Raw genomic sequence first — 27,338 nt, 5'->3', positions numbered from 1 at the left:
GCATATTGGACTACGGCAACACACTCTACACCGGTATCCCAACCTATCTTTTTCACTGACTTCCAACCATCCAAAACAATGTCGCCAGACTCGTCTTTGACCTCCCATGCCAAGCCCACCACTCCTCAGAGTGCTCCACTGGCTCCCCACCCAGAAGCGTTGCCAGTTCAAACATCTTACACATGCATTCAAGTCTCTACACAACATGTGACTTGTGTACCTCCCTCCAACCGCTTTACTTCCAACAACCAACCAGACAACTTCGCTCAGCATCTCTCTCACTAGCACTCACATCCCGCATTACAGAAGCAGAACAGGAGGTAGATTATTCTTCTACCAAGCTGCCAAATACTGAACTGACCTCCCCCAACACATCAGGACCTCACTTCCTGAATTCCGCAAGAAGCTGAAGACCTGGTCGCCTTCCGGAACCATAGAGACTGCCTTTATTCTGGCCCAGACTCACCACCCACCTACACTCACCTACTCAGTGCCTGGATACCCTCAGGGGTGACAAGAAGCGCTGTACAAATCAACTTGACATTAAAGTTATAGACGTGTTGATTCAATGTCTTTTGTAGCACTAGCTGAGTTCAACACCTAGGCACAATTCTGGACGTCACAAAATACTCTTGAAGCAGAAAATCAAATTCTATAGTGATATTGAGGATGTTAGTTTCAAAATCCATCCATAGGTGGTAGGGTAGGATAATTCACAGCATCTGACTTACAACAACATATGCTATACACTCAGGGTCACACCATTATAATAAATGACGATGTTAAATAAAAGTCTACGATTGAAATATTGCAACATGCTGAAATAAAGGCAACCTAATAGAAATATTCAAGTGTACCCTGCAGATCACTAGTTTGTGGTCTCCCAGCATCATCCATTTAATATCAACAACAGAAGAACATGAGAATGTAGTTTAAAGAGCTATTGTAGAAGGTTGGACCCTCGATCATGCAAGTATTTAACCAGCTCACCTGCTTTACTAATGAAAACATTAAAAAATCCTAAAAATTTGCAACTGGAAGAATAGATATCATGAATGAAAAGAAAAAAAGAAAAATTCATGCAAACTTAGGTTTTTTAAATGAGAGAGGTATTCCTTGAAAGAGAAATCCAGTTAAATATGTGGTGGACATGGTACAATTTTCATCCTTGCCCCCTAAAGAACCTAAACATACAGGGAAGGCTGCAGCGTATCATTCTTTTGCACATACACCAAAAATCTGAAAACCTGTGACATGCACAAAGTACTGTTAATGTTTCCCATGCAATCAATCAAAGAAAAGATAGTTTGAGAGGCAAAAACATTTTCTGAACAGTTTTTTTCCACTCATTTGTTTTTTCTTTCTTTATTAAACTCTGCAGCTCTTTTCCCATTTACATTATTTATAATTTATATATATATATATTTATATATTTTATTTAACATTTTCTTTCTTGTGTGCATAGAAGGAACAGATTCCACAGGTAAGCCTCCCACTTAGCTGGCAGCAGATGCAGGGCACACTCCTGTAAGTCTGGGTCTCAGGCTCCGAGTACCAAAAGAAAGGTAGAGAAGTCTGCAGCCCGAAGTGCTTTTCCTCGCCAGAAGAAGTGCCTTACGGCCACCAACGGTAATGAGGAACTTACTCCCCTCCACCTCACCACTGGTGATAGGACAGAACAAACACCACCGAAGACAAATAAAAACAACAGAAACCACACAAATTCTTAAAAAATACAAATCAAATCGTCCACAAAATAAATACATGTTGCTTGCTTTTCTCTACAGGGTAACCATCCTGAGGAAAGAGAGCCTATTCGGGCCCCCAGATATCATGTCTAGGTGATCACAAAGGGTCCACAGCTCAGGAAAAGTGCCTGTGTCCCAAAGGCAGTCTTTTTGCTCAAAAGTGCACACAACACATGATTGTCTTTACAGGGGGTTCAAGATCACTGGACTACCTTCCCAGCAGCATAAGAGCTTCCCATTCAGTAAGGTTTCTGCAGCAAAAAAATTCTAAAGTACCACTGATTATCTTAAAAATAAAAATGGACATGCAATCGAGAAATGCAAAACAATGCTTAGAGGCGTGTGTCTTCACAAATGAAGTTTATCACCCCCAAAAGTACAGCACAGAAAGAAGTGAGTACACGTGCACCTGGCACGACAAACACCACCCGCCAGAAGAGCTAGCTGAGAATTGGCAGGTTAATTAATACTCTGCCTATCCTACCCATACTTTGTGTCAACTTTAAACAGCAAGAAATTGACGGGCCGGAATGGAAGACTTATGTGATCTGAAGAGCGATGTGATTTTTTTTACTTCTTTTAAATAAAAAAATATATCAAACACAAAACCACTGCCGTAAGCCTAATCTTTAGCAGGCTAGCAGATGCCCATGGCGTCATGCAAATAGCACAAGTGCACTTCAGCACAGAGACGATGAAAGGGGACAGGAAAGTGAGAAACGCCATTCACAGACAGCCAACTAAAGCCAACATCTAACTATTGATCACGAGAGGCTTGGTGGCATTTGAGTCATGCACCTAACCGTAGAAAGACTCTGAGTCCAGAGACTAGATAAAGATCAACACTGGGTCCTGAGACTCCGACACAACGGCCCACTTCAGGGCAGACCAGAGCTTGAAAGCACGCAGTATTCACCCTAAATGCCAATTCCTAGATATCCAGCTCCCCACCTAACTACCTAAGAAGGTAGGAGGACTAGAGGTGCAATGCCAGAAGGCCAAGACACTCATTGAAACTATAATAATGTATTTATGTTGGGAGCTGCACTGTCACTGTGCTTGCTTCGTTGGCCTGTATGTGAGCCTGCTGTGACTGTTCAGGAGAAGCCAGAGAGGGAGGATAAGAGAGCAAGAAATAAAGTAAAAGCAATAAAAATAAGAGAACACTTGATGTGCTTTAGTTGTTGCTACCTGCATAGACAGCTCTTGGAGCTGGTGCAGATGCTGTTAGGGCTTGTGCAGATGCTGTGACAGCCTGTGCATGCAGTGGTTTGCCTGTGCAGCTATGATTACTTTCTGTGCAACTGGAAATGCTGAGGGCCTGAGCATCCTATGGCTTGTGTTACCACCTGTATGTATGTGGTAGTCACTACTTCCTGCAGGTAAGGTGGTACTATGGTCCTGTGTAATACCTCACCATCACTGCAAACGATAGATGCACAGGCCTCAGTGAGATGTAAAGGGTCTGTTCAAAGGAACAGGCAATGGCCCCACCAGCGAATCCAATATCGTGGGCGCTGTTTCTCTGTGTGATGCTTTTTTTGGGTTGGTGCTTCCCTTCGTTGAATTTAGAAAAAAAATGCCCCTCCCTAGAAAAGAAAAAAGAGTTTGAGCAACAGCCAACACCTAACCCTTCGAACAAAGTACATCTCATAAATTATGTCACAAATATAAAACATTAATACGCCTGGGGCTCGGGATGCTTCAGTCCTATTGACCTGGCCCTATAGAGGGAGTCTGTCGGTTATTCCCTTAGCTTCCATTTGTCCAAGTAGTAAATTCACACCAGGCAGCTGGTCTTGCTCCCCAATGCCTTTGGCAGTTTCAGAGAAGTGTGTGCACCCAGTGGGTTAGCAGCACTTCACTTCGTCTCTTGTCTTCTCCAACAGCTGGTGGAACCTGCCCCTTCTAGTGTCCGTCTAGGTAGACCACTAGCTGCGCTCCCTCAGTTTTCCATCCAAGCAGACAGTACTACCCCTTCTCAGCATATGATGCCGCATGCCTCCCATCCGGTGTCTCCTCTAGCAGACAAGGCCGTATGTCCCCATCTGTGTCCAATGAGGTAGACAAGTAGAGCACCCACCTCATTTGGTGTCTTCACCTGTGGACAGCGCAGCCCAGCCGATCTACCAGAAGCTGCAGTATGCCCTCCCATGTTTCCTCTTTGACATATGGTGCAGCCTACCCTTCTTCCAGTGTCCTTCCCATCAGACACTGCATCCAAGCCCACATTCTTGTCAGACAGAGTTTTCGTGCAGACTGTGCGGCTGAGGTTGCCGATGCACACAGTTCGTGTCATTGAGGAGACTAGTGGTCTCGTCGTCTGGAGTGTCAATTTTTTCGCATAAGCTGGTTTCAATTTTTGGAGGCCCACTCTCCGGAGACTGGGGGCTGCTGTCCAAACGGGAAGCCATCAATCCGTTCTGATACTGTGCTCGGGTAATCTACAACACACGGAGAGGAACACAATACTGTTAAGAAAAGCCTGGAGATGGGAATTGTATCAAGTGTACTACAAGAACGAAACAGGAAGACTACCAGCCTTACAGCTACTACTGCCAAATAGCGAAGGGAGCAAGCACCATACACAAGGCATCACTGTGCATTTGATTGGCCAATGTGCTGTTGTATCATAGTACACAGTATCCCCTTGCACTAGTCACATGTTGGGAACTGTATCTCTGACATTGATGAGAAGGAAAATCCCCCTCACTTTTTTCAACTCACTTACTTATGTGCTCTTCAGTTTCCCTAAACAAGTCACTCATCCACCCTCCTTTCACTCAGCTTGCACAGGGCTCTGCAAATGCCTTTCTGGCCACTCTTGATTCACCTACTCTCACCTTCTCACACCTCCTCCTTCCTCACGTTCAAACTACCCCACCAATAGTAGCCGTCCACAGTCCGTTTCACACAGCTTGAACACAAAAAGACCCCCAGCAGTAATAACGCCAACTGAGACACAGTCTCCTGGCTATAGCACTATTCTCGCTACAATATGAAAACCTTTAACAACAACCACTTATCACTTCACCCTAAACCCCGGCACTTCATTGCTATCACTGAAACCTGTATTGATCCCAAGGACACTGACACACTCTCTCCCATCTAAATGGACAATGCAGCTTCACAGGCATCCCAAAGCAATCGCTAGGGTAGCGTCTCACTTGTACCTGCAACATGCACCTGCATTACAGGTTCTGAATGCAATGTTGTCCACCTTGAAACACATGAAATAGCAGTTGGCTCATCATAAAAACTAAGCATTGTTATAATTTACCAAGTCCTTAGCCCACTGAAACTTTCTTGGACCACTTCACCACTCTACTGGATTTGCAGGTTCACACTCCACTCATCAGTGCCCTTGGCGAAGCCAAGCTAAGGAACAAGTTACTTGCCTTTTGGTAGTGTCCTTTCTGGTGGATACTTTCTCTAATCACATTCCTCACCTTGTGAATCAGACTGGTTCTCTAAATTCTTGAAACAGCTCCTGAGCACCGACCAGCAGCGCTTTTTACTTTCATCCCATATCCGGACATGATGACATCGGGCTAAATAAAGGCTACACCTCTGCGCACTGACAATAGTTTAACATTTAGACGTTCCGCATCCAAGAATGCAAGCATAGCTAACAGAATGGAATGTGCGACAGCTAACTTGGGACCTTATTACTACCAGTCAGAACACTCCACATAAAGGGGAGGAGGGCAGTGAGGAATCTGAGGTTAGATCGAGTATACACCAAAAAGAGTTACCAAAGGTACATCAGAAACAGATTACTTACCTGTAATAATAGTTTTGCAGCGTAAAATTCAAATGCTTTCAAATGCTTTGTATTACTCTGCCATCAGTGATTCCACCTGTTGTTTATTCCAAGTGTGAATACCTGCACAATAGTGCTTAGTAAAGGTGTGATGGTGTGTGTGTGGACGACCATGTTGCAGTTGTGCAGATTTCCTTTTAAGAGATGTTGTTCACATATGCCAGAATAGCCCTCTTCGTCGTTGTCACTATTCAGCATAACTGCATTGACTGCACTTTCAGTCAGCCTATAGAAACCTTTGACACAGGCTGTCCTTTAGGTTGTGGTGTATGTGCAACAAATAACTGCTTCGTCTTACTAGTGTACTAAGTTGCCTTTTAATAGTATGTGATGGCCTTCCTGACATCTAGGGTGTTCAGTGCATATTCTGTGGCATCTTTGGATTTGGAAAAAGGCATGCAACTGGATAGAAACCTGGCTATTACCTTAGAATGAATCTTGGGTTAGTTCTCCAGCTACCTTACCTTTATGCACTTGGAAGGATGGTTCCTGTATAGACAATGCATATAGTTCACTTACCCTCCTTGGCAACATAATTGCTACCAAAAGGCTATTTCTAACTGTATGTGATTTAGATCTGCGTTATGCAGTGGTTTACAAGGTGGTTTAAATAGTTGTGTTAGAACTGTGTTTAAGTTATACACTGATTGATCTTAAGGAGTACACTTTCTTATCCCATTCCTGAAATATTTTGATAGCTAGCATTTTGAAAAGTTGTTTGTTATCCAGCTCCCTTTTGTATTCTATCATCGTTGATAGGCGAACCCATACCAATGGATATGTTTGTTTGCAATAAAACAGGTATGATAAGTAGTGTACAGTGTTCTCCTCGCTAGTTATACAGTCTCTAGATCCCTGATGCTGGTTCAAGTTGAGAAATCTAATCCATTTAGCAGCATAGCATATGTGTGCAGCCAGTCTATTGCCTTCTCAATGAGTGCGAAGCACCTCTTCGGGAGATACAGATGCGCAAACTCTGTCTTCATGAGCAGTACCACCAGGGATAGCAGATTAAGCACTAGATAAGATGCCCCCCCCCCTCCTGCACTATTATGTTTGTGAACTTTGGCAATCTTTTATGTGTCCCATGGACACTGCCATTAGGTGTGAGAACTGTAACTGTCTTACTCACATTGGAGCATTAGAATAATTTGCTGATCACTTTTGGCAACAGCATAACTAGGAGAGAGGGGGGATGGGAAGCATCAGTAAATATCTCTATCCAATTCAGAGACAGTGCATTTTTACCAGGGAGGGCGAGTGATGTAACTTAGATGCGAGGTTTTGGATTTAGCATTTTTTATAGTCACAAACAGATCTATTGTGAGCGCTCTCAACTCTGGAAACACGTCTTTTGCAATTTCCTGACTGACCTCCGTCTTGTGAGATATGCCAACTTTCTGGTTCCAGCTTGTCTTCTTCTACCTGTTCTGCTAGTTGAATTGCTGTAACTGTAATATTGGTTTTTATTGCCCATTTCCATATCTCAAGTGCTAGTTTTTACAACAGGGTGTATGATTTTCTTCCCCCATGTTTGTTCACATAAAACATTGCTATCATATTGTCCATTTATATGAATAGATCCCCTTCATTAATTTGTGTTTGAAAAACTTTTAGTGCTAGAAAAACTGTCTTTACCTGTGTATCGACAGCAGCCTGGAAATGAATTTTGAAAGAAAACCTGGATTGAGAGAAAGTGGATGTTGAGGAGCAGCGCTTCTTGTTTTTCTTCCTCAACTTGTTCTTGGATTCCTGGCCTTAAACCTACCTGATAATGGCAACTTTGACTGAAAACTGACCCATAGTACCTATGCTCCACAACATAGAGAATGGCCTCTCTGTCCTGGATGGCCTCCGGGTGCATCAAGGGACACTTGTTGCATGACTCTGTGTCACGCTTAGTCCTAAAGCACCATAAGAAAACGTTATATTGGTCCATCACTGACATCTGTTTCTGAAAGGCGCAACAAGCCCTGAAAACTGGCATCTTCCGGGGCAACATTCCTCCACAGGTTGTTGAAGAATGTGAGCCTTTTATGAAAAAACAAAAGCAGGAGTCCACATTTTTTTTAGCATTGAATAAGAGGAACCAACGTCAGCGTAGAGGGGTGGTGCCTTTATATGGTTGTGTTGACATGTCCAGAGGCCGGGGGAATTCGCTACAGAGGTTGATAGCTCCACATGTAGGCAAACAGGAGCTATTTCAAGAGCTGAGGAGATTCACAAGGTACACAATCTGTGGGGAGATGTATCCAGCAGAAAAGGAAGCATAAAATCAGACTTCACCAGCACTTGCTAAATTATTCTTGACCGCACCCTCTACAAGAAGGGTATCAAACATAAGTGAACGGGTCCATGCCAAGTTTTCAAGATATGCATCTCAGATAAATTTACATAGAAGGGTAAAAACTGAACTAATAAATACAGACAGCAAATATCTTGAAAATATGATATATATTCAGCTCTTCTGATTCTATGGGACAACCTGAGCTCTACAACATCAACTCTAGCCTCAATAACACTCTCGGCAAACCTTGGAACATCATCCTCACCTCTCAGTGAGTCAGACTTCTGGGACCACCAACCCCTAACCCCCTCACCAGGCCCTAATTCATATGATCATCGACGGCTGCCCTCCCCACCCTCCTGCTCCAACCACCTGGGCTCAAATTGGTGGATTAATTTGAAGACATAGCTTTCATGCTGAAAATAATTCTTTCAGATAGTTTATATCACAGAAAAAAAAAAGATTATATGGAAAATGGTTCACTACATTAACTAACTTTATCCTCAAGATTGTCCTGTGATATCAACACATGTTCAACTCTGCCTTTTAGAGTGAAAGGAATTAGCTATCTATGTACCCAGCAATACTCAGTTAAGTTCAACTGAGTTTAGCTATGTGAATAGGGTCTATCATATTTAAGCAAAGCATTCTGGTTGAGACTTAAATAAAGTTCACAGTTTTAGTCCAAGCATATATAGAGGTATAAATCAAAGAATACAGGAGAATGTGCAATGCAAGTGGATTTCAGACACTAACCTGCTAAAGTATACTTCTTAAGCAATACGGGTTTCTCATAAACTATCTCATTATGTAGCCGACTTAAATACTAAGAGATGAAATGACCCATATCAGTACAGTGGGCATCATTACAATTCCTTGTAACAATCTTAAGCCCAAGCGGTTAACAGTACCAACTTCAATTTTACCCAAGTATAAACCTGTCATTAAACAGCATTTTGATATACCTGTCATTTTACAGATTTTAATATATGTTCCAAGTTTTCATCTCTCTTTCATGTTTCCACTTTGTTAAAAATGGGATTTCTGGTTGGCTAGGGCGTGCGCCTAAGCCTGGCAGAAACCACCTCTCTAGTCACAGCAAGGGAGTTACACATCAGAGATAACGCATGCTCACCCCCTTGGTAGCTTGGCAGAGCAGTCAGGCTTATCCCAGAGGCAATATGTAAAGCGTTTGCGCAACACACTCACACAGCAGCGACACACTAGGCACACCACAAAAGAAACTCCACACAAGGTTATATAAAAATAGCCTTTGTATTATCCATAAAAACACATTAGAACATAATCACATATATTACACTGTGCCACCAGGCACTCGCCATGACTTCACAGAGTACACCAATCAATTTGGCCAATCGGGCCACTGTCATAAACATTACAGTTAGGGACCAGTAGCTACTGATAAGGGTGCACTTAGCACACCACCTTACATATCATCAGCAGTTCATCACAGTAAACATTAGTAATGTGCACACATTATAATATCACCATTACAGTACATCTCTCTTGCATAGGCAACATAAGCACCACAACCTCACAGCGTAATCAGGACCGGATCATTAGGCCAGTAGACGGAGGCAGAGTTGGGCCAAAACACTCTATCATACCCAGAGCGCACCTCCTCTCATATCACAGTTTATACGATATTCCGCCTCTCCCATGAAGGCTCCTGGGCCATCTGCCCTCTTACACCCAGGAATGCTGTAACTCCTAGGCACTCCCTTGCACACTTGCCCTTCCAATAGCAGGGTGACACTACATGCTTGTGCCCACCTCGTAGGCCGCCAACTGTCGGGCGTGCCTATCCGGGCAAATGTGGTAGGTCCCAGCACCGGGGCCTCCGTCGAGGATCTGCCCCAAGGTGCTGAGTAAACGGGAAACAAGAATCACGCCCAAGGCAGCTGCCCACGATCACGCGGTGTGGCTGCCTGCCAAATGCGGGGGAGGATGAGGATTCTGCACCGGCCTCCTCTGGCCGGGACACCCAGCGAAGCGGATCACTCACCTGGCAACCTCGTGCTGCAGCGGCTTCTATCTGGGCTGCAGAGGCAGGACACAGAGCAAAGTCTCTGTCTGCTTTACTTTCTTTCGCCCTTACTCTCGGCGTTGCTCCTCATGCTGCCACACTCTAGTCTTGTTGTGGGTGTGCCGGAAGTAACTTCAGACACAGTATCCTTGCTGGCTTCAGGGGGCGTGGCCCGCAATGCTGCAAACTTCGGTCGGCCCAGCTGGTTGCCCAGCAACGCTCGTGACTCCCTCGAGCTGGTTTCGCTTACTAGCGGCCGCTCTGACACAGACAAATTACCCTCAGGCTCTAAGGCTTCTCCAGGAGTGGGGGCTCCGTCCAAAATTCCATGGCAGGATTACCGTTCCCCTGGGACTCCAAGGACCGCAAACCACACACGATAGGGGGGAAACTAGAGCACCCTTACTAGAGCATTCCCAAAGCAAAGGGGGAGGGGTGGCACATCCGCTGAATCCAGCGCTCCCTTAGCGCTAAATTTGTAAGTACTGCGGGCAGGATCTAAAGCCCTGCAAGTTCACGGGGGCAGAGGACAGGGCCAAAGCAGGCCAGCATGCCAGGTCCCCTAACAGAAGGGCATTCCTCTCAGCCACCCAGCAGGCAGCAGGTAGTCTCAGGCGGCGGTTCCTCCTGGCACACAGCCATCCACTTCTTCAGCTTCAATCCCAAAAGTTCACAAAGTTCAAAAGACATGGGAGCACAGCCCCAATACCTATACTCCACAAAGTCTTTGTTCTCTGCTGGCACAGGGCTCTGAGCCCAGTCCAAACCAGTTCTGGTGGACACTTAAAAATAACCTTACAGTGCACAACACTCCCCATTGTAAGTGTAAGCCCTGGCCCCAGACACACCACAGGGGGCGGAGCCATCATTGTGGAAAGCAGGCACAGCCCTTTTCAGGTGCTACTCCTACCACCACTCCAAATACAGACCAGGCCTATTCAGCCTAACGCTGACTCATCGAGACTGTCTGGAGCCACCGCACCTCCCCAGCCCCTGTCACTCAGACAGTCAATACACAACAGCCAGGCACAAAGAGACATAGCACACAGAAATGCCTACTTCTAAAAGTGGCATTTCAAAAATAGTGATAATAAATCCGCGAACACCAATATGCAGCATTTATCACCACTATTCCAAACATACCAAACTTGATCACGCTACCACTCTCATGTCAGAAATTACCACTGAAGCACATATCAGGGAATCCCCAATGCATTCCTCCTTTGAGAGGGCAGCCTCACAGCAGTGAGAAACCAAATAGGCTGTTTACCACTACCAGGACATGTCACACAGTTAAGGCATAAGTCCTACCTTTTACCTACACTGCACCCTGCCAATTGGGCTACCTAGGGCCTAACTTAGGGGTGACTGATATGTAGTAAAAGGGGAGTCATGGATGTGGCAACCACTTTATGTGCCACGTCACAGCGGCAGTAAACCGCGCGCGCAGGCCCTGCAGTGGCGGAGGCCTGAGACAGGTTTGAAAGGCTACTTTGGTGGGTGGCGCAAGCACCGCTGCAAGCCCACCAGTTGCATTTAATTTACCGGCCCTGGGTGTATGAGATACCATTGTACAAGGGACTGACAGGTAAATTAAATATGGTAAACAGGTGTAGACCAATCTTACAAAGTTTACCATACAGAGCACATGCACTTTAGCACTAATCAGCAGTGATATAGTGCCCAGAGGGCTTAAAACCACCACCAACTGGTCAGAAAAACAATACAGGAGAAAGGCAAAATGTTTTGGGTCAGATCCTGCAAATATGGGCCAAGTCCAACACACTTCTTTCCTGCCCCAAAATGTACACATTAAGCCCATTCACCTCTCCTTTCCCTGGAACCTTCAGAATCCCAGAGATCTCCCAGTTTTCAACACCTTTATAGTGAACCTAAGAATCGTACTCAAATCTACTCTAGGACTACCAACTCCAACACCGTTTAAAAGGCAGCAAGGCTGAAATAATAATGGGAATTTAAAAGGAATAGCGGGACCAGAAGAACTGTAAAGAGGCTCCACAACTATATAAAAGGATGAGAGATGGGAGGAGGAATGAAATACAAAAATACAGTAGCACTGTCAAATCTTTAAGCCAATATCACAGTTTTTAAAAACAAATTGAAATCTTTGAATGCATTGTACTTTATTCTTGACAGTTATCAAATATGCACAAAATGCTCGTTGAATTTCTCTGAAGATCTGTAGGACCCACTTTGGTTCTCCCTTAGTTTTGCATATTACACATTTATGGCTGCCTTTGCTTTGCACACACATTATACATTTGTTTTTGTTTCATGATATTAATATGTGCATGTTATTTTTTACTCAGTTGTTCTTCTTGGGATTCAGTCTGAACATTTCGTACAAGGTTGAACAACATGATGTACTGTTTTCTTGTGCTCGGTCAGCAACAACTTCTAATATTTTAGACACAACACTGTAGCACAGCTGACAGTTTCTATAAGAACTACTGTGTTGGAAAGCGTGACTCTGCCCCTTGCAAAACAGAAAGGAGAATTTCAGCTGAGGGACCTGTCTTAAAACAAGAGCACTAGCCTTGTGTAAACTGAGTTTAAACTAATGATGCAGACCACCTAGCTACAAATAAGAGGTATGAGGTCCGGTGGTAATCCCAGAGATCACTGATATATCCCTGTGCTTGCGTAGAGAGGGTAGGCCTGGACAGATGTATTGTTTGCCTTGATGGGACTATTCAGTGTATGCAATTATCTAGTAATGTTGATTACTCTAGTTGTATATGTTTTCTTATCGCAGCACATCTGCTTCATAATAGACTACTATAGTTTCAATAACTATTGTAAACTTTCCTTGTCTTTCTTTGTTTATTATGGACATGCAAGAGTGAGAAACAAAAGGTGATGATCTGTTTCCATGGTTCCCTTGAGGACTAGAGGGCCATGCTCTAGGTTGCTAAATTACCTGTTACTCTGGGAAGGTTAGGAGTTCAGGTGAGACACTGTGAGCTAGCCTGACTTTAGCCTACATGTACTGATGTGGTAGAGAGACCTAATCTCTACATTCTGCCGTCCTGTTATCCCAAGGCACAGTTCTGTTTCCTAGTAGAATCCTTGTGACATGGCACTACCAACGATGGTCTGTTCCTATTCAGCGGGTCACCTGAGTAGTACTTGTGGGTGTCCATAATAGCCCTAACACATACCACTGGAAATGTCCAAGGTGTTTGGGATAAATCCTCCACAATATTTTAGGAAGCACCTAATTTTTTCCAGTTGGATGTTCAAGCTTCCCTTACTGTAGTAATAATGGCGCAGCCACAACCTGTCCCTATTGCTGACAACTGCAGACCTGCAGTTCATGCACATGTAACTTTACATGGCCTTACAAATGTGGGAGGTGACTTATCTTCGTGGTTGAAGCCCACGATGGCTATCGTTGGAAGTTTTTTATTCTTGGGTCAATTTTCTGGCTGTGGATGTTAATACAAACACATCTCATGAATACACAAATGTCAATCAACCACAAGTATACAGAGCATATGTGCTCTAAGAAATACCATTATCACATTGGGAACACCAGAATTGGTTCTGAGGCGCCCTTATACATGAAATAAAAAATCGATCAACATGAAGCAGTGTATCCCCTTCCGGGACCACAAGACAAGCACAGAATATAGACTATTGGTTTACCACATGGAATGGTTCTTGGAATAGGTAATTGCGCTACTTGGGGAACAGTCTTTACTGCAGTCCATACCATTAGTCATTTGTATGAAACTTATGGGAACTTTTCCAGTTGTGTCCGCAATGATTCTTTCTAACATTAAAGGCGTAGCAGTATCTTTGGCTATATACCAGCGGCTTAAAGAGATAGCACCAGTCAACCAGAAACGTGAGCTACCTACAATTATTGCTGAAGTATATACCTCTATAGGTCACAATAATTTGAGAACCAGACCCAATAAACCACAACTTGGCAAACCTAGTTCTGACAAGGACACTGCCAAGCAGAACCCTGAATTGTTAAGAAAGAATGGGACAAACCCAAACCCAAACCAAAACAAAAAACTAAATCTTGAGGAGGTTCTCCGCCACCAGAGCCCTCTGAGAGATGCTATCATTTGTGTGATCATCGCACACAAATACAGGCACCCAAAAGATATCAGATTTCTGATATTCGTCCTTATCGTTCCTTTCAAGACTCATCTGACAAGCAATACCAAAGAGAAGGGTCTTCTGACCGCAGACAGGAGGAGTACATGAAACCAAAAAGGGACTTGCAATGCTCCTATGCCGTGAAGATTAAGAAGGAGAACCCTCCTCAATTTAAGCCCCAATTTCAGAAAAAGAAAGCTGCAGGTATTACGGCAAAATATGCCACAAACACTGAGAACTCTCCTCCTGAACAGGGGGTGGGCGGTGACTCATCGACAGGACGGCAGAAGTCACTATAGTGCAACTGAATCTCCGGGAGTTTCTGGCAGCGACAGCAACTGATAACTTTGTCACGGTTGAAACCCCAGACAGGCGCGTAGCCACTCCAGATAGATTATATAATTTGGATATACAAATTGAGAGTGACATACAGAGCACCATTAGGCTAATATTCTAGGACAATGCGACATTGTTCTACGACATCCTCTTAGCGGAGGTCGATTGGCCCCCGCAGTTTGTCCAAACGTCCCCACAAGGTGAGGATGTCATAATACCATCATTTTCTGCACTTGCCCCTAATAAGGTCAAACAAGCTTATGCATGGAATGGGCTTTAACACAAGCCCCGGCTTTATATTGCAATCATGTTGGTTGGGATAAGGACTTTCCTTATCATATAATACCCATAAAGTCCAGCCGACAAGTGTAACCACAGTACCCCAAAAAACAGGATGCTAAAGCACCTGTTGGAGAAATACTTTCCCAATTGGAGTACCAGGGTGTATTTGAACCCTGTATCTCTCAATGAATAACCCCCTTTTTCCTGTCTTAAAACAAGATCATTCATTTTGCATAGTCTTAGACTATAGACATTTAAACAGTCATACACGAACATTAGCAATAAAAAATACACAGAGTACGGCACTTATTAATAATATAGTCTGTAAAGAATGCAAAAAAACTTTGGTTATTTCCAATGATTTTTACTGCCAAAATCTAGAGCCTGAAAACAGGGACTGGGCTGCCTTCTCTGGGCTAGTGTTTCATCGTTGCTTTTCCCGACTTCCGATGGGCTTTAGGAACAGTCCTGGACTGTTCACTGACCGCTTACCAGCGTCGGATTGGTAACGAGAGCACTCGGGCAATGCCCCAGGGGCCGGTGTCCGAGCTCCAGCTGCGGGCTGCTTTTTTGAGCAACCTGGGGGCCGATTTGGGCGGTTTCTGCGTTGTTCGATTCCCGCCAACGGCCCAGTGGGCGGCTGAATGTGGTCTTTCTGGAGGTAGATGGCCATCCATTACCTTCCTTTTACCAACAGGCAGAGGTGTCACTCCTTTTCGCTCGCTGGGCCGGCCCATTAATATATGCATATTGAGCAGGGGCAGGGGGCCGGAGCAAAAGTGGTCTCACTTGTTTTCAGGTGTGTTTCACCAGCGTAAAATAATCTGTGCATTATTATTATTATTTTTTTTTAACAACCCCCCCCCCACCTTTTTTTTTTTTTAACACAATTTCGCCGAAGCAGTGTTTTGCAGAAAGGCAATATGCAAATGTGGGCCACTTTTTTTTGGTGTGCCCAGGCCGATTTGTAATCCCAATCCAACCCTGCCGCATACTATCAAGTCTACATGATACTGACTATGACACATTAGCCTATGTAGATGATATCTACCTAATGGACAATGATATTAACACACATTTAGCCAGAGTGGATCACATAATATTGGGATTTAATTAATCTGGCTAATCTGGGAAATTTAATATAGCATTTCTTAGTGTCCTTTTTTGGGATATGAACTTAGCTATGAGGGAAAAAGCCTTGCACCAAACTTCTTAGAGAATTGTTCTCTACTGAAACCTTCAATTACTCTTAAAAACTGCAATTCTTGTTAAAATTCCTTACTTTTGGAAGAAATTATATACCAGATTATGCACAACACATCAAATCACTATATAAATTAATTCACCCTGATTTTTCCAGTACACGTTGGACATCAGAACATACAGACACACTCAGATCCTTAAAATCTGATTTACTTGCAACACCTCACTTGCATACATGTGTAAATACCACAAACATAGACATCCGTATAATTGCGGGTGCTGTTTACTTTACCTATAGCACCTTTAACAAAGGTGAAACAGTGCCGACTGCATATAAATTGAATTTATATTTTAATGCAGAAAAGCGTTTTGCATCCACTGTAATAATACCGACTGCTGCGCAGATGGCTATTTTTAATGAGCAGCTCCTTGCACAAGGGAAACTTATTATTGTCGTTACTCCCATTCTAGCCTTCGAAGCTGTCACAAAAGCTAGCGTTCCAAATGAAAAAGCCCTCCATCTTAGATGGCTTGAATGGGCAACATCCTTGATAGCTACGGATGTAGTCTTCGTCTTTGACCCGTCTTTACAGACGGGAATTTCTTCAATATGAGCAGGTTTATCCCAAGCCCAGCACTATTTTGCCTCTTGAGCAGCATAAAAATGCTATTTATACTGATGATTCAACCCAGCCTGCTATAGGCACCAAGCACCAATAGTTAGGGTCACGCGCCACTGTTCTTGGCGATGTTGAACGGCAGATTCCAACCACAAAAAACTCACACACAGTCCTTAGGGGACTGCACTGCGCAGTTGGCTGTACTGAAAGCATTACTTCTTGCACTAGCACATACAGATCCTGAATTCCTCACACTTATAGTGTGTGATTCGTATTACGGTGTTCAGTCTTTCAATGACAATTTACATTACTGGTGTCAAAACTGATTTATAGATTCTAAAGGTAACAATAAAGCAGAAATTGCTTTCGTGAAGGTGGCAAACTTAAAAGATAGGTTGCTACGGACTCATGTCATACAAGCGTTAAGTCATCAACGTGTGGGAACACATGTTGTGGTGGGAATTTTCTGGCTGATGAAGCGGCAAAATCAGCAGTTGTGGCTAAAACAGTTGCTCTGAATACTCGTTCTCATACGAGGATAGATGACGACATACTGGTTGCCTTTAATGCTAACCGAGACGACACCTCTATACCCAAGTGCTTTGCAGTCAAATACACATGTCATTTAAGTAAACAAAAAAAGTTCCCTGTGTTACAAATCCAGGGACTGGTGATTGTTTGATTCCCAACCAAGACCGCAGACTAGCTTTGGTGAGAGCTGCACATGAAGGTATTGCTTCTGCACACGCTAATGTGGTGGCCACACGTTATTGGTGGCATGGCTTATATCAACAGGCCAAAAAACATGTCCTTTGTTGTGACATTCATCAACAAATTACAACCATGGCTCACCCACCACAGACACACCTATTGATTTCCAATAAACCTTTCAGCAGTATTTATCTGGACCATTGTGGTCCTCTTAATTCGGATGGACCGTTTAAATTTATCTTAGTAGTGGTTGATTCTTGCCCAAGATTCCTCTGGGTCTGGCCGCAGAGTTCGGCTGTCACTCGCACGGTTATTAAAGATTTATAAGACTTTATCAGAACACATGCATGCACTGCATTCCACTTGGACCAGGGCCCTGCTTTCGCCTCAAAAGCATATAGGGATAAATGGTTTCCCTGGGTGTAGAGGTTCATTACTCTTCTCCATATCGGCCCAAGGGCAATTCTGTTGTGGAAAGGGTGAACCATGACTTAAAGCAGCCCTTAACATCTATAGTAGTAGGTACAGAGCGTAGTTGGATCCACCACCTATATGGGGTACAAAGAACACTGAAAAATCTCCATACAACAGCTCTTGGTGGCCAGACCCCATAAGAGGTCCTTTTTGGCATCAAAATGTAAGTTTCAGACCTTGACAGTCCAGACATTGTTGCAACAATCACAACCTTTGAAGTAAATGATCTTTGTGCTGTCTAACAGGATCTACAAAACTTCTGTGACAACCAATCCAACGAGCAATTGAAGACGACTGCCTCTGCAGAAATTAAGGATAGGCCAGACATTCCGGCTGGATACCACAAGTTGGGGATCTCGTTCGTGAAAAGATTGCAGTGAAAAAGGAGTTTGGCCCATCATAGCGTGCACCGGTGCCAGTCCTTGGCATTCAAGGTACAAGATTTGTAACTGCCACTGCCTACTGGTTCTAAAGACAACCTTTTTCATCTCTGTTGATCACGTCAAGTTACATCATGTGGCCAATTCTGAAAAGGAGGCCACAAGGAGACATTGGTACTTCCCCAACTCCTCTCGCTACTGCATAGGAAATTTAGATTGTGAGCACCTCTGAAGCGGTTTCTATCCAGCTGCTGGTGGTGGGGGGTGCGGAGAATGAACTACAGTTAATTCCTAATCTCACTATAAATGTCAGCAACACAACTTAAGTGAGTACTGTACTTACCACGGCGTCTTCTGCAGCTGATGTCATTTATACTGATCCACCTCTAGTGGAGCCTACCAGTTCTCTTACTGCACCTGTGGCTCCTGTTTTTCAAAGAACTGCTTCTGGTTATTAAGTGGGAACAGATTATTTTTTCTTCAGACTTTTGACAGTTCCTCAGTTTTAGACACTCAGCCTACAAGGGCCTGTGTTTTCTTTTAATGGCTGAAACACATTTATCTGGTCCCACATTGGATATATGTTTGGATAACAATTTCCTTGGCTTTTCTACTTCTATGGATTGGATGTGTGACTGTTTTCTTCTTGCTGATAAATGGCCATTACCTTACAGAACGCTCCGCCACAGAACTGGTCGCCGAGTTGTTGACACCTCATTCATCTTCACATAGGCTAAAAAGACACTTGTCCATTGTGAACATTTCAGCTGTCCCAGTTACTGATGGAATTGTTTTTTGTTTTTTTAAAAATCTTTCTATTAACTTTGCTCATGGTCTCATACAACACATCCTTAAAATCACAGGATAAAATAAAAGGGGGGGTACCCCCTGTACGGGTTATTCATCGATCTGCATGATGGGACAATAACTTATTACACTTGGCCCCCTTCCTCCCCCTTGCCAGACGCCCGATACCTCTGCCACGGCCCCCACACTTTTTTCCATCTGCGCACACAGCCCCGGGACATATAAATAACTTCCTCAGCCCTCTAGCACCAATCCAGGTCCCTGCACCATTGATCCCACCTTGGGGGCGCCTGCGCCCCCCCCCAACTACTCGCAATATTCCGCTTCGCCACTCCAGCTGCCAAGGCGAGCCATATCTCCTGGTACCTGGACCAATTCGTGGGACCTTTAATCATGAGAAGAAGCCATTTAGGTTCAAGTGGAACCGGGGAGCCCACCACCATCGCCATTGTACGTGCAACCCGCGTCCAAAAAGGTACTATGTTCGGGCAGTCCCAGAGGATATGTTTAGATGTTCCTTCCCCCCGACATCCTCGCAGACATAAGGGAGACAGGCTCCTGCCCCACTCAAAGAGATGGGTTCGTGGGTAGTATACCCGGTGAAGGATTTTTAGCTGTACAAGGCGGAACCTAATCCGAATAGCAACTTCGCAGGGGCTTTGCAAGGCATCCTGCCAATCTTCATCATCAAGGCTAATGCAAAACATAGAGCAGCCGCGGTAGAGCCAACATCTTAAACAGAGCGACACACCCCGCTAATGAAAGGGGCAAGCACCTCCAATGGGACACATCATTTGCCAACCGTACCAATTGCGGTTCAAGATTTTTGTTGAAGAACTCTACCCTGTCCCTGGTAACATATACCCCATAAAATTTAAAACCACCTGTCACGAGCGATGCCGCACAGTCTCGCGGGATCCGCGGCTGCGGGTCCGAGAGGGGATAAATGATGGATTTGGACCAGTTAATTGTGAAGCCCGAGTAGCTCCCGAATAACTCAAAGAGGTGAAGCGCCTGCGCAATGGAGTGATACGGGCGGGCCATATAGAGAATAATATCGTCAGCGTACAACGATATACGCTCCTCCCAAAGGTCAGTGAGCGCCAAGCCCCAGAACGATCTGTTCCGCCGGATCCAGTGCACCAGAGGATCAAGAGCCAGGGCAAACAGGAGCGGGGACAGGGAACACCCTTGCCTGGTTCCCCTACGCAGGGGAAACAGGCGAGACATTGCTCCATTGACTCGGACTCGTGCCAGTGGCTGTTCATATAAAAGTCGCACCCACCCACTGAAAGCTGGGCCAAACCCTAGTTTCTGCAAGACCTTGAAAAGATACGGCCACTCAATGCTATCGAAGGCCATAGATGCATCTAGGGCCATAAGGGCCGTTTGAACATCACCCACTGCCTCCGTCATATACAAAACCCCATAGAGCCTTCGCAGATTGTGGCGGGTACTCCTATGGGGCATGAAACCGGACTGGTCTACATGGGTAAGGTCCGGCAGGACCGATATCAGCCGCGTCGCTAGAGCTTTAGCCAGGACTTTAGCCTCTACGTTGAGAGCAAGAGCGTGGGCGAGGTCCGGTGAGGGATCCCCGCAGACCCCCCGTTCCAGGTCCTCAACCTCTCGTTACAGCTGCCGAATTTGCAGCGCCTCCTCCTTCTGAGCCCCGATCAATGCTTGAGCCTGGCCCTACAGGACCGTTTTATACGCTTCCCACAGAGTGAGCTGGGAGGCAACTGAGCCCTGATTCTCAGAAAAGTATTGCTGGGAGCAGTCCCTCAACTTGTTCCGCAGGGAACCATCGGTAAGGCGCCACGGGTCTAATCGAGGATATGCCGCCCTGCTAACCACAGGCCCTCTCAGAGTCACCCCCACCGGGGAATGATCCGAAATTCCCCTGGCCATAATGCAGGGCTCTGCAAAATCCCCCAGCCGGTGCGAACCCAGCTTCTGGAACGTCGAGGCATGCAAACCAGGCGGAATGTAGCAAGAGCTAAGGGCTATTAGCCGCCCCTCCCACCGTGCCGCCACCGATGCCATGCATCCCGAGGCTCCCGTCCAGGTGCCCGTGATGACCAACGGTAGGGAGCCGCGGATGAGGATCCCCACTCCCCGAGACCCCGACGTGAACCCCGAGTGCGCCACTAGCCGGAAACCAAACCGGTCGAGGGCCCTGCATTTGTTCCCTCGGAGGTGCGTCTCCTGTAGGAAGACAATATCGGGGGAATGGCGCTTCACATGCTGCAGCACCAACGTCCGCTTGATCTTATTGCCCAATCCGTTGACATTCCACGTCCAGGTCCATATCTGCGCCTGATCACTCATGTCCACCTAGGGGCCCACGACAGACCAAGTCTATCTGCCTCCCATGCCTGCCCTTCGGAGACCCCCCCCGAAGCATTCGGATATGAGACATCATGAGTGAACAATAAACTACCCAGCAACACCCACCCTCCCACCCCAAACCAAACCCCCCTCGCTGCTAAGTGGGCCCCCAACCACCCACCCAAGAAACTCGCAGAGTGCCTGTCTCCCCATCTGCCCCAAATCAACCAAACGTGGAAACGTGAACCTGCAGTCCGCAGAAAAAGTCATACTGAATTGCCGGATGGCACCGCCATTATCGGGTCGTACAAAGGACACCCCCTCTCCCCCCCACCTCCCTCCCCTGACCCCAAAGCCCCCCCGCCCACAAAGATGAAGAGCTTATGAGCTACAGACCGGCATACATCGCCGAATGACTAGCCAACCGCTACAGATCAACCGGCCCAACCACCATGAAAAAGGCCAGGCCAGGGCAGTACCACCCCCCCACTCATCTCCACACCCGCAGTCTCAGCAGCTCGGATTCAGTCACCCCGTAGGAGTCTGATCGCCCTCCCCGCGATCCCGCCCTGGTGTGCGCTGCACATGGACCCCCTGTCCTCCATGACCAGCAGTCATTCTAAGCGGGCCACCCGGCAGGCCCACTGCCCTCCAGCCATCCATCCAGTCACTTGCCTCCGCTGGACAGTCAAAGAAATATGCTTTTTCGCCATCCATTACTTTGAGTCGTGCCGGAAATAACATCATATATTTCACACCGTGTTCGCGCAGAACTTTCTTGACCCCTTCAAAGGATCGTCGTAGCCGCTGGACATGCAGTGTGAAGTCCGGAAAGAACCGAATGGTGGCGTTTTCCAGCTTCAGATCTCCCGACACCCGTGATGCCTGCAGAATTGCGTCCCGATCTCGAAATTTAGGACACAAGCGATAATAGTGTGCGGAGGTGCCCCGGGCTTGGGCCTTCCCCCCAACGCACGGTGAGCCCTTTCCACGGAAAAAAGTTAGAGAGGCGTTTCGGCTTAAGGTGTTTGAGGATCAGGTCTTCCACGAAGCAATCCACAGACGGGCCCTCCATTCCCTCTGGAACCCCCACGATTCGGAGGTTATTGCGACAAGCCCGACCTTCCTGATCCTCCAGGCGAGCCACCATGTTTGTTTGATTTTTGGTGAGTGCGGCCACCTGCTCTTCCAACCGCTTCACCTTAGCCTGCAGTCCCCCGATACCACTCTCTGCCGCCGCCAAGTTCTCGGATATCTTGCGGAAATCTGCGCGGAGCAAATTTACTTCGTCCGTGACAGAGTCTAATTTGGGCTCCATCGTGACACGCATATCTTTAATTGCCAGCATAATGTCCCGAAGGGAGGGGTCAGGCCCATCATCTACCACTCCGCTACGTTGACCCGCACCAAGCTGGCCCTCTTCTTTGCCCATTGTCACAGTATATTTGTCAATCTGATTGGTTTGGGCCTGTGACATCTGCTTGTTGCGGCCCATACCTGGAACTCCAACACAGGGCCAGCAAGGCACCGGATGCGCCGCCCAGAGTCCCCGGCCCCAACCCACCCGGAATCCGGAGCCTCGGCTGCGTCCGATAAGGTCACCTGAAGAAGACTCCCAAGCTTGCCGTCAGGCCAGAGTTCAGGGTGGGAACCAGTCTCCCGCAGCGCACCGGACACCACCTGCACCCCACCAAACACAGTCAGTCGGGATCCACCAACCACACAATCCACCCGTGGCAGTCCAGGTCGTCAGCGAGTCGGTGGGATGGCGCTACAAGGAGCCCCCAGGAACCCGGGGACCCCTCGACAAGAAGTCCACAGTTAGTTATAGTGGGCGGCAGCGGCCCTCGGCGCAGCTCCACAACTTCGTCCGGGCGCACTTCGCAACAGAGTCACCGGCCGAGTCAAGCCATCACTCACAGTGCCCCACAGTGCACCATCCCGGGGGCAAGAGGCGAGGATACCACAGCTCGGCCACCAGTCCTAATCACCTCCCAGGTGCTTTCAGGTGCCGCTCTCCCCCTTCCGCAATCACCTCCTGTCTGACTCCTTGCTGCCGCTGCCGGATGGGCCCTGGCGCCGCCGCCGCTGTACTCCGCTGCACTCCGCTGTCCCCAGTCACTCTGGCCGGCCTCGTCTTGCCGCCGGCCGCCACCACCACCAGGAGCGCGGCCCCGCCGGGCCACCAATCTGTCGCACCTGGGCCCGCAGGGGGGGCTACCCCACCACTGATCAAACACCACGCTCCCGCCTGCAGTGCTCTTACCGGGCAGCCCCTCAGGCCTTCAGGTCAGCTGCCGGTCACACTGCGGCGGGCGCCATTGTATCCGCAGCTCAGTCTCGCCTCAGGGTATGCGTCCAGGCCCCCGACTCTGCCCGCCCGCCTCCGCCAGCCGCTGCTTCAGCCCGTGAAGATTACTTGCGCTCCCCCGGCGCTGGAAACACCAGCCGCATTTGCGCACAACAGTCGTCCAGCGGGAGCCGCGGAATCGGTGATCCCAGTCACCGTGAGGTAGCCGGCGCCATTTTCTTGTCTCCGGGCGCGGGTCTGGGGCCGAGGAAACTGCACCGCCGGGCACCAATTAGCCTCCAAAACAGCACGGAGGGTCGCCCGGCACACCGCTGAACTCCAGCACGGAGGTAGGGAACCCTGGTATAATCGGATGATGACGGATATGGGGGTAATGCTGCGATCTGCTAACACAACGCGATCAGTGTGCGGCCATCTTCCTTGGCTGCAGGCCTGATGAAATTGTTTGAGATAAAGTACCATATGATATATTCGGTCCTACAGAAATACTACAGATTTTAAGGGTTTCTAAGGGTGATGTAACTGTGCCTGGGTTACATTGTGATGATTGGAATATTGAAACTGTAAACTCCATGCTCTTGGAGCTGGAATACTACACTGTTGTGATTGAGGATCTGTACTTAAATAATGCTATCTATGGTGAAATGTTCTGTTAAAAATGACCTAGTATTTATCACACACTTTTTAATCACGCACAATGGGAACATTGTCCAACTCCCCTGAAAGGGAGCTCAAAAACATATAGGGATACATTCACATATTTTTCAGGATATTTTTCATTAGACCAGAAATCTTTTCATTTTAAACGTGTCACACACCACAAAAGAAATATATGCTCACCCAAACCAAATCTATATACAGATTTTTTTTGTCACACAGTTAGCTGTGAAAGGCTATGATTATTGGAAGGATACCATTAACATGAAATCAATTTGGGGTACCAAATCCCGGCAGGTTCAGGGTACGGATACCTTGTTTCGAGCCTGCTTAATTCCAACACAAATGATTTTTCTGAATGACACAGTTCAGCAGACTACGTGTCTGGCAAAAATTAAAGACATGAATTCATCAAAAATTCCTTCCATTGCCCGATTTGATAATTGGCAACATTTAACAATTTACAAAGAAGAACAACTCAATAGTATGATGCAGAATGGTACATTTAACTCCACTCTTTCAGGTCCTGACGGGTGGTTATTGTGGCCAATGGACACAAATGGTTGTTATGCTAATTTTTCAAATTGCACACCGGAGTTTAAGGCCAGCAGACCCGACCCTCGTTATTTCCAATCGGAACACTCCGGGATAGTCACAGCTCATTTGGTAGGGAAATTGTGCCAACAATGGTTGGAAGATTCCACACTGTCTGAAGTAAAACAACATCTTTCCCTCCTAACGGAAGACTTGGACCTATAAGATTTTTTGTTGGGTCATAAGTATTCACGTTCAAAAAGATTTATTTATGCCACATAATAAAATGTGGAAATTATCACAAATGGAAGTTGTCGCACGTTAAAGACAAACTGATCAAGATAATTTGGATAAAGTGCTTGCTGCTGTTGGTAATAGTATTAATAAGCTGTCTTCTCGCATTTACAATCTGAATAACGTTGTGGTCTCTGATGTTTATATCATGCAAAGTGACATGTCTTCATTGTACCATGGGCAAAGTCAGCTTAGATCTATTAGGCAGTTTAGTTTGACACTTCAGGCCCTTAAGAATGGCCACATGCCATGGCGTTACCTTAATTGAACGCAGCTATTCTTGCCTTTAAACCTGACACGTAAACAACGACTCATGGCCAACAAAGATGTTACATACACAATGTTACATCTCTGGAAGTTAGACCAGCTCCCATTCACAATAGCAAAGAAGCCCTCTGCTGAATGGTTAACACATGGCATAATATCTTTGCCAATTTCAACATTTTTGTTCACAGCTTGCATTAAACATTTCCCGGTTGGTAGATATGAACCCCTAAGAGGCAATTTCATTAATGAATTATGGTCACTCCCATTATCTTATCGCAGTGAACGAGCCAACAAAGAGCTCTTCCTTACTGGAAAGGAATGTGACTCTTCTGTCGGACATTCACATGCTTGTAAACTTGTTACCATTCACGGCGCATGTAATGCTTTGGTAGTGAATTTTGCCTGTTTTCTAAAAGAAATACCAGCCCCTTCAATTCTCCCCCTCATTACTGTCCTTTCAAATGGAACAATTTAATGTTAAGAGACCAGGACTATTGCGGAATGAAGGCCGGAATCCCATTTATTTTTCCTGTCTCCCAGACAATGACTTGCTGCAATTATGTACTATTTGCCGCAAATGCATACAACTTTTGATAGTACGTTGTGGCCTTCAATTCTAACTTTGAAGGCAGATTTTAACAAATTAAGCCGGCTCAAAGCCTTATTTGTTTAAAGAAGATTGGCATTAACATCTGCTCTAGAAACTTTTGAATTGCAGGTTGCAGGGGGGTCTATCGGAATACATTCCTTGTTAAACACAAATCTTCAATTGTATTTCGGCGAGCTTTTGCAACACATTTATAATGTGTCCAATACCGCCTGTATAGCACACTTTTTTAAAGTTATTGGGACTTGCTTAGTAAGTTCCTTCCAGAAAATCTTTGTGAAATACCAGCCTTTATTCATGCACTATTTTCCTGTGTGTTCGGGGGCATACCTTTGGTGTTATTCCTCGTTTGCTGCATTTGTGTTCTATATTTGCTCCTCTGCAATGGATGATCTGTTTTGAGACCCACTGGTACTGGAACAACCACTAGTCCAGCTGTGCCGTGCACACATTAAATGACTCTTAGGAGCCCCTTTGCTCCAGGAACTGAACACTGACTCAATCAATTGGTAGTTGTACAGCGCAGCTTATCACCCATGAGGGTATCCAGGCACTGGGATTGCTCGAGTTTATTCAAAAAGCCTGGTCTGGAGTCTTTTCCTGAAGTCCGTCAGCAAGGGTGATGTTCAGAGGTGGAAATGGGTATTTCAGCATGAGAATTACTGAACTCTGGTTCCAATAACATGGATGCAAGACAACAGGCTACTTCCTCAGCATCAGCTGATAACGAGGATCATGTCTGTTCTTTGGAGCTTTTAGATGGGGTAGTTGTGGAATCAAGTCTGCGGAGATGGAAAACGTTCTGGATTAACTAACCATTGATCTAGTGGAAGAAATCTTGGGTGCCTCCGCATATACTTAATTGGACCACGTTTTCTAAAATGTCATATTGCATTTTTTATAATGATATTTTTTGATAATATGCTTATTAGCATTGCATTTCATTGAATTTGCTTAGCTTGTGTTTTTTGTTAGTCGCTAATTTCCTTTCCAGACAAACGAGGGGGTGTAGTAAGTTCCCTTTTGGACCCACTTTGGTTCTTCTTTGGTTTAGCGTATTACATGTTTTAGTCTGCCTTTGCTTTGCACAGCCAAACCTAATACATTTGAATTAGTGCCATGACATTATTTTAGCAATACGCTGCACATGTTATTTGTTATTCAGTTATTCTTCTTGGGTTTCAGTCTGAACATTTCGTACAAGGTCGAACAACATGGTGTACTGTTTTCTTGTGCCTGGTCAGCATAATTTCCCAAAGTCTAAGATACAACAGGTAGTGGAACAGATAAAGGTAGCCGGTGAGGCGGGTGGGCGTGTGTGGATCTGCAGTTCTACATGCCAAGAACAGATGCATACTGGTAAGTAGCATTTTCCGTGCGAGGCATATGAGCTGCAGATCACACACGGAGCATAGATTGTATAGCAGTACCCACCTCTAGCGGCGACCACCAGTATCTGTTGCAGTAGTTTGAAATAGTGTTTTG

The 27,338-nt window shown here is 45.9% G+C and overlaps 1 protein-coding gene across 2 annotated transcripts in view; it reads right to left on the bottom strand.

Annotated features, from left to right (window-relative positions):
- Positions 1-1,408: 1,408 nt before the first annotated feature.
- The window catches only part of CNNM4 (cyclin and CBS domain divalent metal cation transport mediator 4), a 349,407-nt gene continuing 323,477 nt past the window's right edge, over positions 1,409-27,338 (bottom strand). For both annotated transcript variants that reach the window (XM_085634536.1, XM_085634537.1), the window contains one exon: positions 1,409-4,192. In XM_085634536.1, coding sequence (XP_085490662.1) covers positions 3,986-4,192 — 207 coding nt within the window. In that variant the 3' untranslated portion in view covers positions 1,409-3,985. The remainder of the gene's footprint in view (positions 4,193-27,338) is intronic.

Source organism: Triturus cristatus, chromosome 11 (assembly GCF_964204655.1).
Source record: "Triturus cristatus chromosome 11, aTriCri1.1, whole genome shotgun sequence".
In the NCBI taxonomy this organism is placed as follows: Eukaryota; Metazoa; Chordata; class Amphibia; order Caudata; family Salamandridae; genus Triturus; species Triturus cristatus.
Note: the sequence above shows the minus strand (reverse complement) of the source record. Positions and strands in the feature narration are given on the sequence as shown.